Source organism: Myotis davidii, unplaced genomic scaffold (assembly GCF_000327345.1).
Source record: "Myotis davidii unplaced genomic scaffold, ASM32734v1 scaffold2929, whole genome shotgun sequence".
Lineage (NCBI taxonomy): Eukaryota > Metazoa > Chordata > Mammalia > Chiroptera > Vespertilionidae > Myotis > Myotis davidii.
In genome coordinates this window covers 17,374-30,620 of record NW_006299494.1, presented here as the reverse complement: position 1 = coordinate 30,620, position 13,247 = coordinate 17,374, and the positions used below count along the sequence as shown (strand labels likewise).

Here is a 13,247-nt window from a genome sequence, read left to right as displayed (position 1 = left end):
TATTTTATTGATTTTTTACAGAGAGGAAGGGAGAGGGATAGAGAGTTAAAAACATCGATCAGCTGCCTCCTGCACACATCCTATTGGGGATGTGCCCGCAACCAAGGTACATGCCCCTGACCAGAACTGAACCTGGGACCTTTCAATCTGCAGGCCGACACTCCATCCACTGAGCCAAACCAGCGAGGGCGGTAACAATGTTTTTGAGAATTTGGTCATTACTGGAGGATGATGGTGAGCCAGTTTATGACTTTCAAAAGTGGCAAGTAAGGGGGAAAGAGCAAGCATTTATCCTGTTTTTCCTCCACTATCAATACTACTAGTTAAGGAAATAGTTGCTTGGGGAAATTTCTCTTTAAAGAAGAATTCCATCTTAGGAATAAAAGAATTAGACTATAATCATTTTTTATTCTCTACTGAATTAATGGATCTAAGCCAGGGGTGGGCAAACTTTTTGACTTGAGGGCCACAATGGGTTCTTAAACTGGACCGAGGGCCGGAACAAAAGCATGGATGGAGTGTTTGTGTGAACTAATATAAATTCAAAGTAAACATCATTACATAAAAGGGTATGGTCTTTTTTTTTTTTTTTTTAGTTTTATTCATTTCAAACGAGCCGGATCCGCCAGCGGGCCTTAGTTTGCCCACGGCTGATCTAAGCCATTATGGTTTTAAAGGGCTGTTGACAACATAGAGAGAGAAATGGATGAATAGCAAATGCTTCCTAATAAAGAAGGCACCACCACCAGACTTTGGTGTGTGAGAACTGAACCTGAATGTGATCAAAGTGGCCAGCACCAACTGCTCATTTACAGGATGTACAGAGAGGCGCATGCTACATGACTCCACAGAGATGTAATCGGGAAACGTTAGAAGACAAATGACCTGGTTTCTTCAACAGACTGCAAGTCACAGAATGATTTCGGCTCTGAAGCCTTCCCCTGGATCCCTCCTCCAGCTGTCCTCCAACCTATACTGGCAGACCCACTCCTCCTGTTTGGTGAGTGAAGCCTCCACATCTGGCTGTATACCAGAAAAGCCTACATAGCTCAGGACACAGGTTTCCAGACACAAACCCCAAGTCTGAACCTCCAGGGTCTCCAAGAAACTCAAGCCTTTTGCAAAGGGGGCAAAGGCCAGAGACACAGCCACAGACAAGGGGCTTACTCGACATGATTAAGCTGTCCTCACCCGGCTATGTCTGTGGTACCCTTGTGCAAGGTCAGAAGTCACAAGTCCTCTGTGCCGGAAATTGTTCATCAATCCGTATGCCCTCAACAGTCCCTGCTGTATCCCACCCCTGCCCATTATAGACAGGGAGGCGACTCTGACCTAACAGGCAGCAGCGCGAGGGAGATGCAGGGCTTACCCCCTTTCAGGAGCAACCTACTGGGACAAAGGTCTGTGAAGATAGACAACCTGCCTCCTGCCAGGAGGAAGGGGAACATGCTTAGTGCACAATTAAAGAATCAGAACTCCCACCAACACTTTCCTTCTAGAAGTTTTAAGGTGTTTTTGGGAAATCATCTCTGCACAAAAGTTTTTGGTGTTTGTTTTTTTAAAAGCTAATACAGAAATATATTCTAAAGTACTTCAAACAGCCCCAACTGGTTTGGCTCAGTGGATAGAGCGTCGGCCTGCGGACTGAAAGGTCCCAGGTTCGATTCCAGTCAAGGGCATGTACTGTGGTTGCGGGCACATCCCCAGTAGGAGGTGTGCAGGAGGCAGCTAATCAATAAAATATATTAAAAAAAAAATAAAGTACTTCAAACAGAAAATGAGAGTAATTCACTAAAATGAAACATTCACATAATTATGTATGCTTTTCCCTTTTCTTTAGGAAGGAAAAAAAAAAGCCAACTCATCTATATATACAAGCAATTCTCCCTGGTTTGTAACATAAGGACTTTAAGCCTCCTGCTTCCAGAAAGAAAGAAAAGCATGCTTATTTATTTCACTAATGCATTTAAATTCTTGTATTTTTTCAATGACTATAGAGCAATAGGACTAGCCTGTATCAAATATCAGATTCTGAAGGAACTATACATGAAGGAAGGACAAAGCAGACCCCAAGGTGGGCAGCTCTCAAGAATGACTGGAAGGTCCCATGGCAGAAGTAACACAGACTGTGATAAGCAGCCTAACAAGAACATTTGGGGACACAGCAATTCCTGTTGGGTTCACCTCTGTCATGAACAATGCTATGGTTATGGGTTATACCATGTCCATAAAAACATGATTACTGGCCCCTAAAATATTACTATGTAATATGCATAGGTCGAACAGATAAAGGTTTTGGGGGCATCTCACAAGTGCCAGTAGGACTTCCCTGGCTTTGTGCATCTCCAGGTGGGAGACCACCCATCCTCAATGGGAAGGAGGGAAAGGCAGCTACAAAAGGCAGGCAAGTGAGGCCAGGACTAAGACTTGCTGAGAAATAACAGCATATCCCATGATTCCAAGTTTTGTTTCAGTCCTGAAAGGGTGGTGCTTTAGGATCCTCACAGAGGTTCCCAAATCGAAGACGCTGGGGACTCAATGAGTGTTTGCGCAGAGATCAAAGCACTAACTGAATCCTAACTAGAAAGTTCACAAGAACCCTCTGTTTGAGGACACTGTTCTGGAAAAACACCCAGAAAGGAAAGATAAGGCACCTTGCAGAAGGAAACCCATGGACCCAGCCAGGCACACAGGGGCCTCCCAGCAGCATAGGTTTGTGTCTCTACCCGCACTTGGCTGGGATGAGCGGACCCCAGGCATCAGCCCAGTGGATGGACGTCCAACACGGTGTTTAATCCAGCCGCAATTCAAGCCCAAGATAGAGGGGGCCAGCCCAGCTGAGCTAGAGGACTTTCTAAAAAGCCAAGTTCCTCCCCACTGCTATGTAATACTCATAGTTTTCCTTTTCTACAAGAGAGTAGCTGTAGCAGAGTGGATGCTTTAGTCTGAATCTTTCTGCCAAAAAACACTGTATTTATACCCAGCATATCCGTTAGCCCAAGCACTTTTTATGCTTTTTATCAAGGTCTTCCTCTCATGGCAGAGAGATGTGTGCATTATATGGAGGTCTCCGCGACAGCCTCTTGGGTCAGGGTGGCTCTGACAGTCACAACTGTCCTAAAACCCAAAGTTCATTTTCAAGGTCACTTATTAACTTGCACAGTGGCCCTTAGCTTCCCCCAAACCTCACTATAAAGGGCTTTATCTTCTCTCCACGTTAACACTTGACAATAATTTTCAGAAGTAAAATAGCCATTCTTTATGCTTCCAGTTCAATTTCCATTCAACAAATACCTTAGGACAGTGAGAGCCCCTGCCAAGATGACCCCTGGCTAGCTAGGACATCCAGGACACTCTTCTGGCCCAAGTTAGCAACTCCTCCTAGGTGATAGAGCTGTCACAATACATAATCCAATGCTAAGAATCACCCTAGGGCAGTGGTCGGCAAACCGTGGCTCGCGAGCCACATGCGGCTCTTTGGTCCCTTGAGTGTGGCTCTTCCTAAGCCTTAGGAGTATCCTAATTAAGTTAATAACAATATACCTACCTATATAGTTTAAGTTTAAAAAATGTGGCTCTCAAAAGAAATTTCAATCGTTGTACTGTTGATATTTGGCTCTGTTGACTAATGAGTTTGCCGAACACTGCCCTAGGGGAACAACGATTAGGACGGTTTGCAATCAGAAATATGCATGTGACCAAGTAAAAATCAATCCCTGTTGTGATTCTGTAGAACCTCACTATAATGGGTGTGCCTGGGCCACCACTGCAGCTGCACACAGGAAGTAAGGAGAAAGAAAGCTGGCAGGCACTGGGATAGAGGAATAGTCCCCCCCAACCCCCAGTTACAAACTGCAGTGCCAACAGGAAGAGCTGCAAGCTGACCATACTGATCCCATATACTCGCATGGGAGACCAGGAACAAATGTGGCACCCCAGCACCTTCTACAACTATGGAGGGTGAGCCACAGGGCACTCAAAAGTGCTCAAAGGGACCTATGACAACAACATGCAGAAAGCATCTGGTGGCCCAGCACCCCCACTCAAGACTGGGCAGACCAACCACAGGCAGCCTAGGAAGCCCCTCCCACCCCACCCACTAGACCAGGCATACAGCTTTCCCTGTGAAAACTCAAGCATCTATTTTACAATAACAAAGATATTACAAACATCTGTCACCACACGAACACAATGCAATTCACTGAATTTCGAAAAGGTTGTTTTTGATCTAAACACTAAGCAGGATCGGCTGGAAATAAAGCATTCACACACCTTGTTTACTCTCTGGGGATAATACTTTTGCTGTTCCAAAATCTGTGATCTGGATGTGCATATCTTCATTTAACAAAATGTTTTCTGGTTTCAGGTCCCTGTGAAAGCAGATTTTTTATATTTGACATAAGTATTCAAAACAGCAATGTTATTACATACTCTAAATTTTGCCAAAAAGAAAATAAACTGGTTAATGCTAATCTTTATAGACTAACAACCAAGAATATAAGTCTAAAGTTCACAATGAACAAATAGCAACTGCATATAATGAACATTCAAATTACATCACTTCAAAACTCCATCTATTATTTTTAATAAACTTTTTTGAAATATAATTTATCATTTTAACCCATAAAATAGCTTTTATACCTATTATTGTAATCATTTCACAAAATATGGAAATCAAACTATCACACTGTACAACTTAATTTATATATAGTCCAGTTTTTAAAAGTCAGTAAAAAAAAAGCCCTGGCCAGGTAGCTCAGTTGGTTAGAGCATTGTCCTGATATGCCAAGGTTGTGGGTGCAATCTCTAGTCAGAGCACATACAAGAAGCAACCAATGAATGCATAAATAAGTGGAACAACAAATCGATGTCTTTCTCCCCCCCCCTTCTTTCTCTCTCTCTCTCTCCCTCCCTCCCTCCCTCCCTCAAATAAATTTTTAAAAAAGAGCTTATTTGAATACTTTCAATTTGACTTTATCAGAAAGTCATGGAAAACAAGACCAGAAGAAAGTACACACAAAAGCCATAAGTGACAAAATAAAAGCAGCAGTCAAGATGGGTAAGAAAACTGTTAGCCTGGCAAAAAAAGACATAATTTCACCTAATAGTTGCAGGTCTGTGAGGCTCTCAAAGTCAGGGTGATGTGAACTCTTCTTTGTTTTCACCAGGCATCGAACCCTCCAGTAAATAAACCACAGCGGTCCCCGACCCTGAGCACAGAGCCCCAGCCCTCAGCTTGGTACCTGTGAATGATGCCCCTGCCATGCAAGTACTCTAGAGCAGACACCATCTCAGCTGTGTAAAATCGGGTGCACGTCTCATCGAATGAACCAATTTTGCGAATGTATTTAAGTAGTTCTCCGTTTTTGGCATAACTAAGGCCAAAATCTAAATATTGCATAGTTAAGGAAGAATGAAAAAATCATTTTTAAAAAACTAACCTTAACCCAATAGACAATTTTTAAATTAATGAAAACTGAAAGTACCTGTGGCCCAAGATTGCTGCCCCTCTTCGAGTCAGACTCTGCCATGTTCAGACTCATGGCCAATGAGAATCCCAGACCCCAGCTCCAGGGCCAGGCCCAGGATAAGTTTCTCACCAAGAACACAATGACATGAGCCTTTCAGCCCAATGATCCTTCTGGATCCCACAGGCCCAGATGGCACATGTGGCCCCAGTGAAGGGAAGCTGCTAGAGATTGCAGTCAAATGCCTCTTTGCAGGCTTCAGCCAAGGTGTGTGAATGGGAGTGGGGAGGGGGCATGTTTCCATCATAATCCAGTCTTCACACTTGCACAATGTGTATACATTTACTGAGCACCTGCTTTATTCCACATGCTGTGCTAAGAGCCAATTCATGTAAAGGTTTCTCAAATGAATGCTGTTTCCAAGTATAAAGTGACAAATTTTATAAGAGAAATGCCGTTTTATTAACTTCTTGCTTCAATTTATTTATTAGGCACCCACTGGGGAGAGACTGGAGGAAAACTGTCATCTTTCCTCTGGACACCACTACAGTGTGGTATGTTTTATATCTATTTTCCGTTTTCCAAAAAGGACTAATGGTTGCAAAAATAAATGAATCCCATATAACTTCTTCCTCCTAGGAGCACCAAACATATGTCCTATTAATGGAAATCTACAGGTACTTCACCACTGGCAGCTAGGGACAGGAAAGGGTTGGCCTGTGCTCAGGGTATTCCATCTCGTTTCTGTTTGCCACGGTACTGCCATTCCCACCAAGAAGGAGCCTAACGCTGCAGTACAGTGAGGGCAATCCAATCCAAGGCTGCCCAAACCTACCCTGAATCCAGCCCCACCTGTGACCACCCAAACCCTTCTAACTAGGACATCTAACAGGAGCCTGAGGCAAAAAACAAACCTTACTTCTAAGAATTCAAAGGGTCTCAACCAGGCCCCCTTCCCTCCTTGTCCTGCTCTGCCCCCTCCACAGGGAAGGCTACAGACTGACTCTGGCTTGCCCAAACCCAAGCAGGAGCTCAGCGCTGCCTGAGTAGGTGGCCTCACCTGGACTAGCCAAGGAGCTTCATCAGTTAGGAACGCGGTATCCCAGGAGCCTACATCCCACAGGGGCTCAGCCACAGCCACAGTAATAGCACCTTTTCCTGCTTCACAGGTTCTGCTCCTTGCCTGACTGTTCCTATTTCCTATGTAAGATATAGTTCTAGCTCTGTGCTCAGCTGTGAAGCTAAGGTGATTGACAGGTTTTGAATATGACAGATGTTGAAGATCACAGCTCCAAGCCCATAGTCCCTCCAATCACACACATTTCTCATCTCCAGAAATACTTTTTCAGATCTCATTAGTCCATTCCCATCCTACCTCCTTTAGCAAAGCCAATGCCACAGGGCACTGAGGAAATCTGTTCTAGTGCATGGAGTGGGTACATTCCCAGAAGGATGAGCACAGTTCAGGCCTTTTGCAGAGCCTGGTGAGCCCAAAGCTTGCACTTTGCAGAGGAACCTGGCTCAGAGAGGTTAAGCAACCCAACTGATCAAGGTCACAAAGCCAAGGAGGGAAAGGACTGAAGCCCAGCCTCCTAAGGCCTAGGTGCACTGCTCCTGATCCCAAGCTGCAAGAGAGGACACACAAAGATGAGCAGGTGGGGGATGGAGGGAAACGCATCACTGCAGCCTGGGAGGAAGGGTGGCTTTGAGCTCAGCAGCGTCTTGGAGCTTGGCTCCCTGTCCAGAGCCCTGGTTTCCAGGCTGCCACAGGGGTGTCCCCAGGCTCTGCCTTACCTGTCCTGAGGGGAGTTTGCCCCTGTAGTCGCTCCAGTGTCTCCTCAATGTGTAAATTATGGCTAAAGAGAATGTGGTGTGCATATTGGGGCTTTCTTCAGGCAGAGAGCTTTCTTTTCTTTTTCTTTTAATACAATGTATGCCACTAAGGATTTCAACTTGAGGCAGAAGTCCCTCTTTTCACTCCTGTCAGAGGGAAAGCATGCCCTCACAGCCTTCACATGCATTGGCATTTGCCTTAAAATTTAAGAGCAACAATTACCACTGAACAAAGTCCCCTAGAGTCCTCTCCACCTGCATTCTTCTGGCCAATCCCATCTAAAATTAGACAGCAAGCTCACTCATCTAGACTCTGAACCACCTAATCACACCTCACATGGCCCTTGGAGAATATAAAGCCAAGTGTGTGCAATCTGTTGGAGCCCCCAACCAATAAGACACATTGTCCAATGGGCCTACAGAAAGCCCAGGCCCAGGCCTCCAGAAAATCTGGCAGCCAGAGATCCCCACAGGCTCCAGGAGCATAGTCACATGGGTCCCAGGGAGTATAAGGAGCAAAGGGGTCAAGGTGGCCTCAGAGGTGAGACAGACACAGAACAAACACAAAGAGGACCCTTCAATGTCCTCAGGAAGCCATTAATGGCTGCTGCATGGCATGACAACAAAGAGATAGGGACAAGAATAGATGGAACCAGGTGCAGAGACAAAACAACAATGAGGAACCCCCTCTCCACCTCCCATACCTTTGGCTCCTAGATCACTTTGTTGCCCCCCTTTACAGAGAATCTGCTGTGCGCTGATTTCCTCACTTCTCCCAAACCCTCCTCCTACTTCCAAACTGCCACTAACAATGACAACTTGCACTAGGGCCAATGCATAGGTCAGGTCCATGCCCCATGCACTTGACCACTTGGCAGCATCTGGCCTGGCTGCAGCACCCTTCTTCAGAAACCATTTGGTCCTGTGGCCCCTGGGTCTCTGTCCTCTCAACTCACTAGCAACACCCCCTCCCCGCTGCCTTCTAAAAGAGTCCCTTCCAAGTGCCAATCTCTGTGAATGTGAGTGGCCCACGCTCAAGCCTCAGACCTTTTCCCCTGTTGAGTGCCCTTCAGTGGCTGGACAGCCTGCTACGCCAGTCCTGACTCCTCCCCTGAGCTCTGCTGGCAGTCACCCAGCAGCCCTCTTGGCGCTCTAGCAGCTAACAACTACATATATGTCAAATGCCAATGCGACATCCACTCCTGGCCTGGCCTCTCTCCAGTCTTCCAGCTCAGTTACAGCACCATTGCGCATCCAGGTTCTGAGGTCCACCCCTGAGAGCCACCTTGACTCCGTTCTCCTTCGCCTGTTTACTTAGAAGAACCTTCACTGAACCAGCAGCCAGAGTGAACAGCTGCCTTGCTGGAGACCTTCCTGGGCTCCCTGCCACACTTAGAAGAAAATCCAAAATTCTCATCAGGCCTCTGAAGCTCAAAGAGCTGACCCCTGCCCAGCCTTTTCACTCCACCCACACATACATGCTCCTGTCCTAACCCTGTGCAGGTCTCTGCCTGACACTGTCAAGTTGGACCACCAGCTAAAACAATAGCATGCTCCAACACTCCCTTACCTGGCTTTACTACTCTTGGTCCCTTAGGTACTGATCATCTGTTTTAGACCTAACTCCTGCATGGAAATTTAAGGTCCCTGAAGACAAAGCCCTCATCTCATTTACCAGCACATTGCCATCACCCAGCATTCACCAAAGACTTCTCAATAAACAAAAGAAGAAATTCAGCTGACAGCTGATGAAGACAGAAAATGGTGTTAAAAGAGGAACAGGACTGAGCAAAATTTTAACCCAGAAGAATCTATGTATAGAGAGGGAGGGGAAAGGAAGCCTGACCGGGGAGAATGGAAGATGGGGAAGGTACTGGACCAACTTTGGAAGTGGTGTGGTGAGGGGAAGGGGCTCTGGAGACCTTGAAGACAAGAAAAAATACAAAGACTGAGGTTTAAACCTGAACAAGCTCTTAACCAACTCCATGGCTGAGGAGAAACCAAGAGCATCTGCTGAGATTGAGAACAGTCACCAGGCAAACAGGGGCTGAGGGAAGTATCGGTTTGGAAGAACTTCAGTGAAGGGACCGAGAAGTGAGGAAAAACTGGCCAGTTTGGCTACATGATGGGCAGGCCCAAGTATGACAGAGACGTGCGGTCCACTCTGCCTCCCTTATCCCTAAGCAAAGGTAAAAGAGTTAGAGAAGTCAGGGAACATAAGATGCCCTCAAATAAAGCAAAGAATCAGCAAGTATGTTATCTCTGATGGAGATGCAGCTGCAAAGCCATGAAGAGCCAGAAGCACTGGGTGATCAGAGATTAAAAAAAAAAAAAAGGCACCGAGAGCAGGCTCCATAGGGAGCAGGAGGAGGGAGGCTGGAGACCCCAGGGAGAGGACAGCATCTATGTATAGGGAGAAAGGGTTTGGGCTCCTATGGGTCACTCCCTCAACTTCTCACCTGGGGGCTGAGCCTGGTAAACATGTCCCTTCCAACCAAACCTAGAAGTCAGATAGGTGCCCACCTTCTAGGAGCCCCAGGTGCCCAAGATCATTCTTCCTCTCTCACTTCCCTGCTTTGAGCACAGGACTTGACACCTGATAGATACTCCAAGAATGCTGATAAGAGGAATGAGGGAAGCCTTTGTATAAATGTATAGCAACCACGGGGTTAAAATAATAAATATCCTTTATATACAATGCTTATCAATACAAAAAAAATCTAAAAAATGTTTGTGATGGTCTCCCAAGAAGTTACCCCAGGGGGCCACAGCCATGCTATGAATTCCTTTGTATTTAGAATATACAGCCCTTTTCCTTTTCAGGAGAAGGGACTACTTGTAAAAACAACAATGTTGTCATGATGCCAAACTAATAGGGGTCACTGTGTGATTTCAGAACTCTTTGTTCAAAGGATACACAGCTTTTCATCATCCTGAAACGTGAAGTAAAGTTTAACAAAGAAGGGGTGATCCAGGCGCGACATCACGTCTCTCTCTCTGGTTACATACGGGACTTTGTTCTCTTTGATAATGTGACGTTTCTCTAGAATTTTAACTTAAGGTAAGAGAGAAGCAAGTTACTATTATTTGAAACGGTAAGAAAACACTAAAGACACAACTCATAAAGTTCAAATTTTTGGCATAAATTCAAATTTTTCACATAATGTGGCTACTGGCTTCATAGTCTCTAAGACAGACCAACAGTGTCTTCTCCTCTAAAATCAGCACAGAAACCCCCAAGCGCTGGGCAGTGCCGAGTGGCCATGTGCCCAGAAGTGTACTGTCTCTGCATCCCAGACAAAGATTGCTGGAGTTAGTACTTACTAGCATATTCCCTTGAGGTTGCCAGTTCTCGGGCCAGGACAACCTGGTTTGGGAAAAAAAGGGGGAAAGAGAAAAAAACACCAAATGTAACCAGGGCATTGAGTCTCACAAGTTACCCTGCAACCAATCACACAGGCTACCTCACCCCCATTGTAAAATTACATTTAAATATTTTTGGTCCTGTGCTAACAAATATGGCTGAATGTCAATGACGAAGCTAGCTCATTCCAAGAGTTAACAGCAAACACATAACTCTCTCTACTATTTCCAGAAGATTCTTCATCAGCTGCCAATAGTTCCCATTGTACAGTGAAGTGCACTCGCAGAAACATCTAGACCTGTGTCACCCTCCCCAAAAGTAGGAAGAAGCAACAAATAATACCTCCACAAGTGGGTATTAGGAATGTCTTAAAAAATAACTTTAAGAATATGTCCTCAGTATATGTTCATTGCAAAAAGTCATACTGTATTTAGGCTTTTTCAAATAATTGTTACCATACATCTCATTTGATGCTGCTCTCAGACACCATAAATACCATCTCTGCTATCAAGGGCACAGGAAACGAAATCACCAGTGGCCTGCGGACAGTGCCTCCTGGGAGTCCTACACCCTCATCAGAGGTGCAGTCACACTCCACGCTGTGTCCTCTCTGTGGTACACCTGAGTCTGGTGCTCAAACTCTATTTGAGGGACAGAGTGTCAATGGGGCATCGCACAACACAGAAAGGGCCTTTCTACACAAGAAAACCCGAGGTGGTTATGCATTTATGCAATATTCAATTTCTTCACAGGATTAGCATTAGCTATGTAAGTAAAAAGAACTGTTAAAGAGTACTAATATTTAAATGGAAACCTTTCTGAAGGAAATAGTGATGGCATCTTTCTGCTGTGTGTAAATTCAGTATTTCACATGCAGGTTTCCTTATGGATACAGGGCAGAGAGTGCCCCTCTTCGACAGGACACGACTTGACACATACCCCCACACCACTCAGGCTGATTACAGAACTAATCTGGACATCAAGATCAGCCTCAGAAGGCCAGACATGGAGGAATTTCACAAATAAGTCCTTATTTTCCAGTAAAAATAAATGTCCAATGAAGTAAAAAGTTGAGAAAGGAGAAAAATCTTCTTTTACTGGACCGCTGTAAGAAACCATGAAGGAATACCAAGGTTCTCTTCAAAATAGCTTCATCCTCCTAAAAGAATCTTTAAGTACCATAAGGACTGGGGATTATCCTCACAGTTGAAGTGTTTTTGTTTTATTTTGTTTTTTATTAGTCCTCACCCGAGGGTATTTTTCTATTGATTTTTAGGGAGAGTGGGAGAGAGAGGGAAAGATGGAGAGAAACATCAATGAGAGAAACACATCGATTGGTTGCCTCCTGCCATGAGCCTTGACCAGGGCCCAGGCCAGGGAGGAGCCTGCAACCAAGGCACGTGCCTCTTGACCAGAAATGAACCTGGGATCCTTTGGTCTGCAGGTCAGTGCTCTATCCACTGAGCTAAACCAGCTAGGCCTGAAGGTTTTTATTCTAAGGAGACAATTCTTTCATATTTTAAACAAAAACTGCTAATTTTAAAAAATACAAATTAAAAGTATAAAGAGAATCTTGGCCGGTTTTGCTCAATGGTTAGAGTGTCGGCCCCCAGACCAAAGGTTCGAGTCTCCATCAAGGACATGTACCTCGGTTTGCAGGTACCCCAGCCCCAGTAGGGGCAACCAATTGATGTGTGTCTCTAACATCGATGTTTCTCTCTCTCTCTCTCTTTTAAATATATAGTTTTTGATTTTACAGAGAGAAAGAGGAAGAAATAAAGAGTTAGAAACATTAATGATGAGAAACATCAGCTGCCTCCTGCACTCCCTCTACTGGGGATCGAGCCCACAACCAAGGTACATGCCCTTGAGCGGAATCAAACCCAGGACCCTTCAGTTCTCAGGCCAACACTCTATCCACTGAGCCAAAACAGTCAGGGCTCTCTTTTTCTTTTTCCACTATCTAGAAATCAATGGAAAAAAATAGCCTCGGGTGAGGATTAAAACAAAAAGCGTAAGGCAGCAAAAATTAAAACAACATTGAAAGCATAAATGAGCTAAAATATTTCATGTTCTTTGCATTTTGAAATATTTCATAAATGTAAAAAGAGAAAAGGAAAACAAATTTCACACAAGGTTTGTTCACAAAAGCCAGGCAAGGAAGACTCACTGTTCAGAAATCCTGCTGCATTAGGGGCTTCAAGCACCACCCTGCTGTGAGCACAATGCATGCTGAGCCCATGTTGGAGACCATGGTCACATGGGAGCTACCTTTTTATGAATGCACAGATTTAGACTGTGCACCCCAGCTGGAGGAACAGGTACTCACTCAAGTAGCAAAAAAGAGTTACCTTGAGTGTGACTTGACAGTGCCATGATAACATCTATACTAATAAAAGGGTAATATGCTAATTAGACCTTCTGGAAGACCTTCTGGATAAAGCCATGGTGGCGGGGCCGAGGCAGAGGCGGTTAGGGGCAATCAGGCCAGGAGGGGAGGGCAATTGGGGATGATCAGGCCAGCAGTGGGGGGAGCTGGGGGCGAGCAAGCTGGCAGTGGGGTGATCAGGCCAGCAAGGGGT

General features: G+C 45.1%; 1 protein-coding gene across 2 annotated transcripts in view; it reads right to left on the bottom strand.

The window, feature by feature from the left end:
- Positions 1 to 13,247, bottom strand: part of PDPK1 (3-phosphoinositide dependent protein kinase 1) — a 55,287-nt gene that overhangs the window by 40,113 nt on the left and 1,927 nt on the right. For both annotated transcript variants that reach the window (XM_015571427.1, XM_006775197.2), the window contains exons 2-5: positions 10,626 to 10,668; positions 10,219 to 10,356; positions 5,244 to 5,388; positions 4,273 to 4,370 (exon numbers count right to left, since the gene is read on the bottom strand). In XM_015571427.1, the coding sequence (XP_015426913.1) occupies positions 4,273 to 4,370; positions 5,244 to 5,388; positions 10,219 to 10,356; positions 10,626 to 10,668 (424 nt within the window). The remainder of the gene's footprint in view (positions 1 to 4,272; positions 4,371 to 5,243; positions 5,389 to 10,218; positions 10,357 to 10,625; positions 10,669 to 13,247) is intronic.